This window comes from Ceratotherium simum, chromosome 37 (assembly GCF_057802395.1).
Source record: "Ceratotherium simum simum isolate JZ-2026a chromosome 37, ASM5780239v1, whole genome shotgun sequence".
NCBI classification, from domain to species: domain Eukaryota; kingdom Metazoa; phylum Chordata; class Mammalia; order Perissodactyla; family Rhinocerotidae; genus Ceratotherium; species Ceratotherium simum.
In genome coordinates, this window is record NC_141936.1 from 17,109,779 (window position 1) to 17,122,647 (window position 12,869).

The 12,869-nt window shown below is 40.0% G+C and overlaps 1 protein-coding gene across 1 annotated transcript in view; it reads right to left on the bottom strand.

The window, feature by feature from the left end:
- Positions 1 to 957: 957 nt before the first annotated feature.
- The window catches only part of MOGAT1 (monoacylglycerol O-acyltransferase 1), a 31,919-nt gene continuing 20,007 nt past the window's right edge, over positions 958 to 12,869 (bottom strand). The window contains exon 6 of the mRNA XM_004427622.3: positions 958 to 1,297. Within this exon, the coding sequence (XP_004427679.2) occupies positions 1,143 to 1,297 (155 nt within the window). The 3' untranslated portion in view covers positions 958 to 1,142. The remainder of the gene's footprint in view (positions 1,298 to 12,869) is intronic.

Genomic DNA, 12,869 nt, shown 5'->3' on the forward strand with positions numbered 1-12,869 from the left:
CTTGTCACTTACTGGCACAGGACGATCAGACATAGCAAACTATCTCCTTCTGAAAGGGGGTCTTATCTTATAATAGGTTTCATCCTATGTTACAGCTTAAAAAATTCTTCACCTTACGGTAAAGTTTGTGTGTTCACCTTTAAATACATTCATTTAACAAGTACTTATTTTGTGCCTACTAAGTGCCGTGAGCTGACCCAGACATGAGGGAGACATCAGTGAGCAGGAGGGACAGGGCTCCGACCCTCACAGACCTGACATTCTGGTTTAGAAGAGACTCACACAATGCGAGCCAACTGTGAACTGGACACACCTCAACACAGAGGGCACTTTCTTTCATAGCTTGTCTTACATGAAGAGGCCATTTGGGAAGAAAATTAAAACCATTTCTATTACATGAAAACCTTTCAGAACTTCAACGTCCCAAAACACGTGCAAAAGCAGGTCTTCCAAAAGACCTCCTTGTCTATAGCAAATGAACGTATTTTTAAGCAAATGACAAGGATGACTATTTCTAAGCATAACTAGAAATGCAAAGACCTGCTCTAATCCATATGGCTTTCCATATGATAGATCCATCCTATTTCAAAAACTGCATAAAAATTCTGCACTGTTGTATACAAATGTGTTGGTTGACATGACCTAAAGGATCAAATTATCTAAGTCTTAAAAGTAACATGATTTACTAACAAATGGTCTGTTCAAGCAGAAAAAAAGAAATGATCTCCTCTATCTCTATATGGCAAATTATGTTACACACTGTCTCCTAAATGTTCCAGCTGTCTAAACAACATCTGTCATACTTAGTGAAAATACCACCTTAAATTATTGTGATGTTTAGTAAAAGGGCCTAAGTATTTTCTGAAGCTGTCATTTTTTTGAGCACATGAACCTGTGAAATGATTTCACCTTCTTAAACGAGGAAAATTATTAAAAGGCTTATAGTCATTTCCAACCTTATCTTACAGCCACCAACTGTATTTTTATTTACCACAGAGAAACATCAACATTTGTCACCATAAATAATACTTTTCAGTTGCAAATTTGATTCCACATTCAAAGAAAAAAATAAACTTATTTTCAATATTTATTCTCTCAATGGGATATTCTCTCCTCTTCCGTTATGCCTTCTAAGAGGATAGTTATTTAAAAATGAGAGTTTCATGCTCTGGAATACCAAACTTCCCTTTATGCTCCTCAAATAATTTCCTTAGCTCCTCCATATACGTCTGATGCAACTCCTCAATCTGCTCTGGAGTTGGGTGCAGAGTCTGATGAACAGGGATCGGGCGGCCAACTGTAAAAACAGAGAATACATCATGCATAAGACACCAAAACCACTCCACCGCAAACTCCTGCCCTGAGCTGCCAGCCCTGGGAAGATCTGCCTATCAGAATCCACCAGGCCTGCTAGCTCCTATCCGTTTTTCATTTTACTGGCTGCCTACAGTGCTCACACCACCCCCTTCGATAACAAATAAAGAACTTTCCTTCTCAGCAGATGCTGGATTGTCAGTCCACTGGTGGTTTTGACTCGGAGTCAAATAGAGCTCTGTGCTGACTGCAGCTGTGAGGTAAGAGGACATAGCTGTGTGTGCACGTCACCAGCCTCCTCCCTCGGGTACAGCTGACAGCCACACCACAGTGCCCCATTATGACCGACTGTGAAATCCTGAATCATGAGGCATCAACTAAAAAATTAAAAGAATATATATCTTCACAGCTAAGCGTTTGTACTAGAAAACACACATAATCCAAAGATTCCACTGTTTGTTATAGTGTAAAACAAAACCAACAAAAGTCTCGATAGAAAAATTTTTAAATAAATCATAGAACATTCATTCAGTGATATCCTAGGCAGCAATTTTTTAAAAAATGAAATAATATTTTCATAACTATGTATGGTGACCAACGTTAACTAGACTTATTGTGGTGATCATTTTGCAATATATACAAATATCGAATCATTAGGCTGTACACCTGAAACTAATATAATGTTATATGTCAACTATACCTCAAAAAAATGAAATAATGTGTGTGTACACAGTCTAAAATGTATTAAGTGGGAAAAACTTGTACAATAATAAAGTAGGAGCCCGTTTATGAAAAAATATTTATATTTCTAGGTGCATCATAAGCTTTTAGTGTATTAAAAAATGTCTGGAAAGAGACTGATAATCGTTACCTAGAGGGATGGAGCTAGAGAGGGGGAACTTTCACTTTGTCTGTACTGTGTGAATTTTCTACAGTGAGAATGCATTTGTGTTTTACCTGTATAATTAAAAATGAACTAATTAATTTTTTAAAGCCTGTCAACTTATATACATATTTTAAAAGGTGTTTATATAATAAATAACGTTACAGAATACAGATACACGTGGCTTGGGCGTCTGCTCTCCTAGCTCCTCTCTGCTACTCACTGCGCCCTCTGCTGGTCTGACGCTGCTACTGATGCCAAGAGTGGAAAATGTATAAGATGTTCAATGACCCACTAGCAGCAAACTGCTTCTGCGTATTACCTTTGATTAGCTTGGGCAGGAGGCCAAGTGGAGCCATAGGTAATAGAATGGAACTGAGAGGGGAGGAGATTTTCTCTGGCCTACCCTAGGTCGCCTCATGCTACATCCAAGCCTCGGATACATGTCAGTAACCGAAGGGGGTTAGTTAAGAGAAAACCAAGCAAATGTTAAGTCACAGAGAAAGGATAAATGACATCAGCGTGGGAGGTAAGGGGGCACAGAGAAGGGAGTGATACACACACAATATAATGGATTAAATACTAAGGAAATATATATATACATAAACATACACACGCTCCTTTATTGCAACATTAATCTCAAATTTCTAAGTTTTTAACCAGATATAGCCTCAAGAAGCATGTACAATTTTCTTTGATAGCTTGGATGTCAAATTTATATACAGGCATACCTCCTTTCACTGTGCTTCGCTTTACTCCACTTCGCAGATAACTGCGTTTTTTACAAGACCCCCCACCAGCAGAAAGATTACAACTCACCAAAGGCTCCAATGACAGTTAGCATTTTTTAGCAATAAAGTATTTTTAAATTAAGGTATGTGCATTGTTTTTGGCATAATGCTATTTCACACTTAATAGACTACAGTAAAGTATAAATATAACTTTTATGTGCAACGGGAAACCAAAAAATTCGTGACTCGCTTTATTGCAATATTCACTTTATTGCAGTGGTCTGGAACCAAACCTGCACTATCTCCGAGGTAGGCCTGGATAGCAGACATCAGTCCTTTATAATTCAACATGAAGAACTAGAAACATAATATCTTGGTGTCAGTTGTGGTTGAAATACGGACTAGAAGAGGCTATTGTGGTGATGGGTGGAACTGGGCGTTGGTGTTGCACAAAAAGCCCCAGGCTAGACCAGGTCTAGAGCTAGCCCACCACCAAGGACACTGAGCTAGTGAGGAACTTCCTCTCTGCCCTTGATTTTCACGTGTAGGATAAAAGAGTAAAACTTGATGATCCTGAAGCTTCCTTCCAGTTCTGAACTTTGTTGTCGAGGAAAAAATTGAGAAATCTATATGCATGTTGAGAATCGACATAGCAAATTCGTGGTTTTATAGAAATAGCTGCTGTTTTCTTAGTGAAATTATCCCAAGGAGAGAGGTCAAGTACAACTACTGGGGTGGGAGTGGGGGCTTATAAAAAGACACAGTCTCTAAGAAGGTGAAATGTTCCCAGCCTACTTTAATGAGGACTGGTGATTTGTGAATTATTGAGTCTTATTTCCTATGAGCTCTCCTACAGTTATTTTCAATCTTGCTCTTTTCTTATTAAATGGTTTTATCATATTTCAGATAGTTCTTCCAGAGAGCTCAAACATGCCCACATATATTGAATTTATCATCCTAAGACTTTTCCCTTTCAAGTGTGAGACAGACATAGTCAGACTTGCCTTTCTCTTATTTATGTGCAGAAAAACGGAGATGCTGAAAGTTCTTACGTTACACAGAAAAACAGAAGAAATTAAGATTTAAACCCAATACTCCTGCCCCTCATTACTAAATTACCCCCAAATTGGATTAGAGAGTATGAAAATTTTCTCAATTGCTTTTCAGGGATAAAGACAGAGGTAACAAGGGGCCAGCCTGGTGGCGTGGCGGTTAAGTGCGCACGCTCCGCTGCGGCGGCCCGGCGTTCACAGGTTGGAATCCCTGGCGCACACCGACACACAGCTTGTCAAGCCATGCTGTGGTGGCGTCCCATATCAAGTAGAGGAAGATGGGCACGGATGTCAGCCCAGGGCCGATCTTCCTCAGCAATAAGAGGAGGATCCTCACACACACACAAAAAGCTAGAGGTAACAAAACAAAAACTTGCAAATCTGAGAACGGTCCCCTGAGCCCTAGAAGACCAGAATACATTCTCTCCACAAAAAGGAGATTTTTACTACTAAGGAGAAGAAAACAATGTTTTCAACATAAGACTAAGATAGTCACAAACTTCTGCATAACTCTCTTTTTACAACACAAAGGAAAAAACAGCTGCATCGGGCTGCTCTGGGAAACAGAGCTCCTTGCCCTGGAAAAATCAGCCAACATCTACTTGTGGCAGAGTCAGGAACCATAGCTATTGTGTATGTTTCGGTGCTTTTTATAGCTGTCATGCTCATTTGTTCCATTTTCCAATTCCACCCAACAATTCAAGATTAGTTATGCATTTGTCTCACCCAGCAGTCTTGCTCTCATTTCTATGATGCTGTGTTGTATTTATCTAAGATGAAGAATGAGCAGCTTCATGAGCCATTGCACGTACAGCTGGGGAAGAGTTTGGAAATGGGCATTATTTTCTTCTCACTGTGGCAAAGAGTAGGTCTTTTACAATAAGAGATCTTTTTTCTATTTTTCTGGAATTATGAAAATTCCACAGTTTCTCTCTCTAATGGTCTCACGCAGGAACTACTCTTTCTCTAGATGCTACGTAGCTGTGCACTAGAGAGAGAACAGGCAGGGGGCTGTGGGGCAGAGCGGGGCTGTGAAGAGTCGAAACGTGGGTGCCCGACAAAACCTGGGTTCAAGTGCAATCTCTGGCTTCTGCTGGAGGCTCAAAAGATGCTCAACATAAGTGTGTATGTGTGTGTGTGCGTGTGTGTGTGTAAGGATGTATACGTCTGCATACGCGCACACACACATACTCATGAACATATACTGAGTGTGTAACTTGCCACACTGGGCACCAGTCTAATCTTTTCAATATTATCATCTCCTTTAAGCCCTACTTTACAATTAGAATTTAAATTAGGTTCCTTTCCCTTTCTTTCTATTTCAGAGAATCCCTTACCTGCCTTTTTCCCACCAGGATAGAATAATGACTTGAAATATAATGGACTACTTTTGTCCTCAAGTTGTTTCAAACCAGTGTTATTTAAATAAATTACCTTCCCTTTCTTCTTTTAAAAAATCCAAAACCACAGGAAAAATAACTTAATAAGCACTTGCATACCCTTCCTCTAGACTCACCGATTTTGAACATTTTGCACACACACACACACAACATGTACAGTCATGTACTGCATAACAACATTTTGGTCAAGTACGCACCACATATACGATGATGGTCCCATGAGATTAGTAGCGTACAGCCTAGGTGTGTAGTAGGCTATACCATCTAGGTTTGTGTAAATACACTAGGATGTTCGCACAACAACAAAATCACCTAACAACACATTACTCAGAACGTATCCCCCTCGTTAAGCGACACGAGACTATATACATATGTATTATTTTTTTATTTTTATAGAATGATTTGAAAGTTGTTCACATCAAAAATTTGATCATGTTATCATCCCTAAATATTTCAGCATGTATACTTAAGAACAAGAACACTGTCCTTCACAACAACACCATCATCATACCCAAGGAATTTAACCTCTACACGATATTATTTTGTACTTAATCCACGTTCTCACTTGATCAGTTGTCGCCATGATCTCCTTTATAGTTGTTCCCCCGCAGCCCACGACAGCTGTTGTATGTCTTTGAGCCCTCCCTCCTTTTGGTCTTTCACGACCCTGATATTTTCGAAGAGTCCAGGCCAGTTGTTTCGTACCATGCCCCACAGTCTGGTTTTGTCTGATTATTTCTTCATGATTTGATTCAGATTAACATTTTGGCAAGAATACTTACACGAGAAAACGGAAACACATTTGATAGCTCTCAACAATCTGGTCAGGAAGCCTTCTGCTGTGTATACCAACCCACACTCGCCTGGCACCTGGGGCTGACAGGGAGCTGTCTCACACATCATGTCCTCTAATCCCCAGAAGGGACAATTATAAGAGTCTCCTCTCTAAATTGTAAAATCTGAGGCTCCGAGAAGATACGTGAAACATTCTAAATCACTCCAAGTCAGACCTCAAACCCACACCACTTCCTTCTGTACAGCTGGCTGATGCATAATAAATACCTTCTTAATGTCAATATCGACTTCTGTGCACAGCTTGTACCTGAGCGTAGGCAGTAGCCATCATACTGGGCCTATAGATGGAAAGAACCCATTGCTTAATGGCATTGTTTATATTTTTTTCAATGTTGCCATAAGAATAAAAGTGAAATAAACACTTCTATCACATCCATAATCAGAAGATAGGCTCAAGAGTTAACAGAAAGTCAGTGGAAGTCTTGAGGCTAGGAAAGATGGGATGGGAGCCCTTTCTGTGCCACATGCAAACACAGCTGATGAGCCTGTCTGGGTATCTGAAATTCAAATAATTAACACTGGGAGGAGGGAAAGCTCTTCTTTATGGCAAATGCTAACTACTTAATATAGAAGGAATGCTAAAGTGAGAAAATCACCATTTGGCAGCCATGACTGTAATAATTGATTCAGGCAAGAATTATCAATGGAAATTAAAACCATCAAGTAAGTTTTGATGAAGAACAGGATAATTACACAGTCTGTAAGTTACACTACCCCCAGGTTGCTTGATAAAGAAGAGGGAAAAAAAATCTTTAGATTTATGTAGATAAATCTACAAATTTATCTTTATAGTAGAGAAACCTGGCAAACACCTTACCCAAATGATCAAAGTTATATCACCAACAAAGAGACAAACTGACATCAGGTGCCTCCTGACGTGATGTACTGAGGAGGACACAATGCCATTTCTGTGGGATTCTCGCCAAATATGCACAACCAGAATATAATCAAGATGAAACATACCAACCCAAGTTGAGGAACATTCCACTGAACAATTGCCCTCTACTCTTCAAAATTGCTCATGCCTTAATGAAACCAGGATTAAAATGAATAGATAACCCACCAGCTGGTAGAAAATATTTGTAAATCATATATCTGACAAGGGGTTAATTTCTAAAATATGTAAAGAACTCACACAACTGAACAACAACAAAACAACCTGATCAAAAAATGGGCAGAGGATATGAACAGATACTTTCCCAAGGAAGATATACAGATGGCCAATAGGCACATGAAAGATGTTCAACATCACTATCAGGGAAAAGCAAATCAAAACTACAATAAGTTATCACCTGACACCCGTTAGAATGGCTATAATCACCAAGACAAAAAACAACAAATGTTGGAGAGGCTGTGGAGAAATGGGAACCCTAATTCACTGCTGGTGGGAATGCAAATTCGTGCAGCCTCTACAGAAAACAGTATGGAGAGTCCTCAAAAAATTAAAAATAGAAATAGCTTATGATCCAGCTATCCCACTACTGAGTATTTATCCAAAGAATTTGAAATCAACAATCCAAAGAGGCTTATGCACCCCTATGTTCCTTGCAGCATCATTCACTATAGCCAAGACCTGGAAGCAACCCAAGCGTCCCTCGACTGATGAGTGGATAAAGAAGATGTGGTATATGTATACAATGGAATATTACTTAGCCATAAAAAAGACAAAATTGCCCCATTTACAACAACATGGATGGACCTGGAGGGTATTATGTTAAGCAAAATAAGCCAGAGAGAGAAAGACAATCACTGTATGATTTCATTCATATGTGGAATATAAACCAACACATGGACAGAGAGAACTGGTAGTTACCAGGAGCAAGGGGATGGGGGGGGCCGGGTACAAGGGGTGAAGGGAGGCATTTATATAGTGATGGACAAATAATAATGTACAGCTAAAATTTCACAATGTTATAAACTATTAAGACATCAATAAAAAAAATTGCTCATGCCTTAAAGACAAAGAAAAGTTAAAAAACCATTCCAACTTAAAGTAGGCTAAAGAGATGTGAAAATTAAATGCTATGTATGATGCTGCTTAGGGAAAAAATATCTCCTTCCCCCCCCAAAAAACATAGCTAACAAGGAAATTATTGTGGCAGTCAGTGAAATTTGAACATAGACTGTACATTAGTTAATAGTGCCTTACCAACATTAAATATCCTGAATTTAACTCACATTATGGAAGAGAAGACTCTTGTTTCTTAAGAGATACGCATAAAAGTAATTAGGAGCAAATGGTCACGATGTCTGCACTTAAATGATTCAGTGATAACAATAGTAGAAAGTGTGTGGGCCGGTCCCGTGGAGTAGTGGTTAAGGGCGCACACTCCGCTGCTGGTGGCCCAGGTTCGGATCCTGGGCACACACCGATGCACCGCTGGTTCAGGCCAGACTGTGGTGGCGTCCCATATAAAGTGGAGGAAGATGGGCACAGATATTAGCCCAGGGCCAGTCTTCCTCGGCAAAAAGAGGAGGATTGGCATGGATGTCAGCTCAGGGCTGATCTTCCTCACAAAAAAAAAAAAAAAAGTAGAAAATGTATTTATTAGGGCCGGCCCCCTGGCTTAGAGGTTAAGTGCGCGCACTCCCCTGCTGGCAGCCTGGGTTCGGATCCCAGGCGTGCACCAAGGCACCGCTTCCCCGGCCATGCTGGGGCCGCGTCCCACATACAGCAACTAGAAGGATGTGCAACTACGACATACAACTATCTACTGGGGCTTTGGGGGAGGGGGGGAAGTAGAAAATGTATTTATTAAACCATTAGAGAGAGAACTGTACCAAAATGTTAACAAGTGGTGAGTCTAGGAGAAAAGCACATAGGAGTTCATCCTACTACTCACAAAACTTTTCCGAACATTTGACATTTTTCAACATAAAATTTTAAGAATTAAAATCAACATATCCTCTGATATATGAAATTTCCTCTTTTAAATAGCAAATGCCCCTTGTATCTTACTTTCTTGTCCAAACAACCTCCCGTCAGACCACCGGCACTGCTTCTATTACTTGAACTGAATGTTAATTGATCTCAGAAACTTTAATAGGTACTTGTTAGATTTCTGAAAACGTAAGACTTACAACCAAACAGGCCTAACTAAAGACTAATTTGTTCATTCACAAGTGTGTTGAGTTCCTGCTCTGTGGGCACTGGGAACACAGCAGAGAATTATAAGGCACTCTGTAACGCAGAAACAAACCGGCTCTGAGCTAACGTCTATTGCCAATCCTCCTCCTTTTTTTCTCCCCCCAAAGCCCCATAGTTCTTTTTTTTTTAATTTTTTGTTTATTGCAGTAACATTGGTTTATAACATTGTAAAAATTTCAGGTGTACATCATTATACTTCTCTTTCTGCATAGATTACATCATGTTCACCACCAAAATACTAATTATAACCCATCACCACACACATGTACCGAATTATCCCTTTCACCCTCCTCCTTCCCCCCTTCCCCTCTGGTAACCACCAATCCAATCTCTGTCCCTATGTGTTTGTTTGTTGTTGTTATTATCTACTACTTAATGAAGGAAATCATACGGTATTTGGCCTTCTCCTTCTGACTTATTTCACTTTGCATAATACCCTCAATGTCCATCCACGTGCAAACTGGTGCAGCCACTATGGAAAACAGTATGGAGATTCCTCAAAAAATCAAGGATAGAACTACCATATGATCCAGCTATTCCACTCTTGGGTATTTATCCAAAGAACTTGAAAACACCAATTTGTAAAGGTACATGCACTCCTGTGTTCATTGCAGCGTTATTCACAATAGCCAAGACTTGGAAGCAACCTAAGTGCCCATCAAGGGACGAATGGATAAAGAAGATGTGGTATATATACACAATGGAATACTACTCAGCCATAAGAAACGATGAAATCCAGCCATATGTGACAACACATAGTTCTTAAAGTCTGAACTTATTCCCATTTTCTCTCCTGGTTGCCATGATGGATGTGATATTTAAATCAGTTTCTCTCCATTATTATGTAATGAAACACAATGTAGGTGAACATTTTACTATTGTATTTTGATAAACTGATAACAACATTCATCAGGTGTGTAAATTACATACCATTTATGAAACGTGTAAAGAAAACATATGGTGGCTTCTTTACAAATTATGTTCATTCAGAACAACCTTCAGCAAAGAGGAAAGAAGGTTTTATGGAGGATGGAGAGAAACCTGATGGTTTAGCAAGGTTTGGTGTGAGAAATATGCAGAAAGGGGAACTCGGACCTGATGATGGCACTTTGCATTTAGTGAGATCACATTTTTAAAGGGATTTAATTAATAGGACATTAACATTCAAAACCATGAACCTTCTGATTGAAGTTGCTGACGAAGTGGAGTCTGAAAGATGTGTGGGGAAACTATTTACAAGATGGAGAATCTGAGCATCTCTGGACACCTGTGAGTGAGAGGATTATAGATGAAGTGGTGATTTAGGACGAATTCAACTAATATTTAGTGACTTCTTGCAATGCAAGGTAGAGTTAACAAACCCTTAATTAAGTAGAAGGGGGAGCAGAGGGGCCAAAAATAACCTGCCTCTCTGGATGCTGCCTGAATTCTGCCTGGGGTGTGTCAGGGAGTCAGCAAAGAAACAACACCGGGTTTGAAGTGCATGGATTTAAAATGGAAACGGGGGCGAGCGCCGGTGGTGTAGTGGTTAAGTCCAGCATGCTCCGCTTAGGCGGCCCAGGTTCGGTTCCCAGGATGTAGGCGTGGACCTACACCACTTGTGGCCATGCTGGGGCGGTGACCCACATACAAAATCAGGGAGGACTAGCAACAGATGTCAGCTCAGGGCAAATCTTCCTCAGCAAAAAAAAAAAAAAAAAAATAGAAATGAACATAGTAACTTACATCACTGTTTCATTATATTGTGTTTTATTCTCTGTTGCATTTGACTGATACATAGGTTTTTTTTGTGTGTGTGAGGAAGATCAGCCCTGTGCTAACATCTGCCAATCCTCCTCTTTTTTTGCTGAGGAAGGCTGGCCCTGAGCTAACATCCGTGCCCAGCTTCCTCCACTTTACATGGGACTAACCATAGCATGGCTTGCAAAGCTGTGCCTCGGTGCGTGCCCGGGATCCAACCGGCAAACCCCGGGCCGCCACAGCGGAGTGCGTGCACTTAACCGCTTGCGCCACTGGCCGGCCCCATAGCTTTGTTTTTGTTTATGGAACTATAAATATCCTATCTCCAACTTGTGTTATTTCAAGTAAATAAGAGTCTTTAAATACACATCGCCTCAGGGTCTGGTTCACACATATCAAGCAGTTCTCAATCATCTGACTCCCACTCGACCACCACCAGACCATGGCAGCTGAGTCTTTATGAAACCTTCATATTCTTAGCTTGGGTTTCAAAAGGCTTCAAATGATAGCAGGAAACAGAGGATGCTCGAGACTAAAAATGGTCGGTTTCTGATTTAATCATCTGAGGGGTAAGTGGAAGGATGGACTGAAGCAACTTTCCCTTTTTCTGAATCGTTACGAGAAGCACGTTGCACAGGCATGAGTGAACACCAGTGCTGTAGTGTTTTAGTGTTTACAACGAATTTTGATTCGGTAACTTTCATTTGACCCTTGACCAATGAATTATTTGTAATTAGAGGTGTAACCAGGCTGTATCAAATGACAAACCACTTTATTGAAAAAAAATGTTTAACCCAACCAAGTGATAACTGCTATCATTTAACTCAACAAAATACACTTGCTTTCAACACCTACAACTTATTGCACCATGTATATGAGTTCTACTTAATTAAACTTTTAGTTCCTAAAGTTATGTCTTAAAACTTTCCTATATCCCCCAAAATACCAACTACAATACCTAGCACATAAGGGATCAAAAATGACTAATTAATATTATGCCACGGCCAGCCCAGTGGCATAGTGGTTAAGTTCACACGCTCCGTTTCGGTGGCCCAGGGTTTGTGGGTTCGAATCCTGGGCACGCACTGACACACTGCTTGTCAAGCCATGCTGTAGCGGAGTCCCATATAAAGTAGAGGAAGATGGGCACGGATGTTAGTTCAGGGCCAGTCTTCCTCAGGAAAAAGAGGAAGATTGGCAATAGATGTTAGCTCAGGGCTAATCTTCCTCACAGAAAAACAAAAACAAAAACAAAATATTATGCCAAAAAATGTAACCAGCTTATCTTGGAAAACACAATCGCAAACTTAAACTTATCTCAGTATTCCTATTACACTAACTAATCAAGTTTGTTAACATTCCATTTGAGTTAAATACAGTAGTTAAAAATAATGTCATGTGACTGCATGTGAAATGCAAAGCTCTTATAAACTGACAGTAGTAAAGTCTCATTCTAATGCAACAGACCTAAAAAAATTTTTGAATTTCATTTAATGGCTCTCCATGGTGAAACTTACTTCCATTTTCATATCAAGTATATAGTTTTGGTTAATTCTGCTATTAGCACCTGACTTAGCACTTTCTCCTTTTCAGCTCTCCATCCTTTTTCAGCCTGAGGAACTAATTACTTGGCTTCTCAGTCCTTTTATCAATATGGTCTGTCACCCTCCTCCCTCATCTCAACTCCCCCAAACATGCACCTTTTTTTTTTTGGTGACGAGGGTTGGCCCTGAGCCAACATCTGTG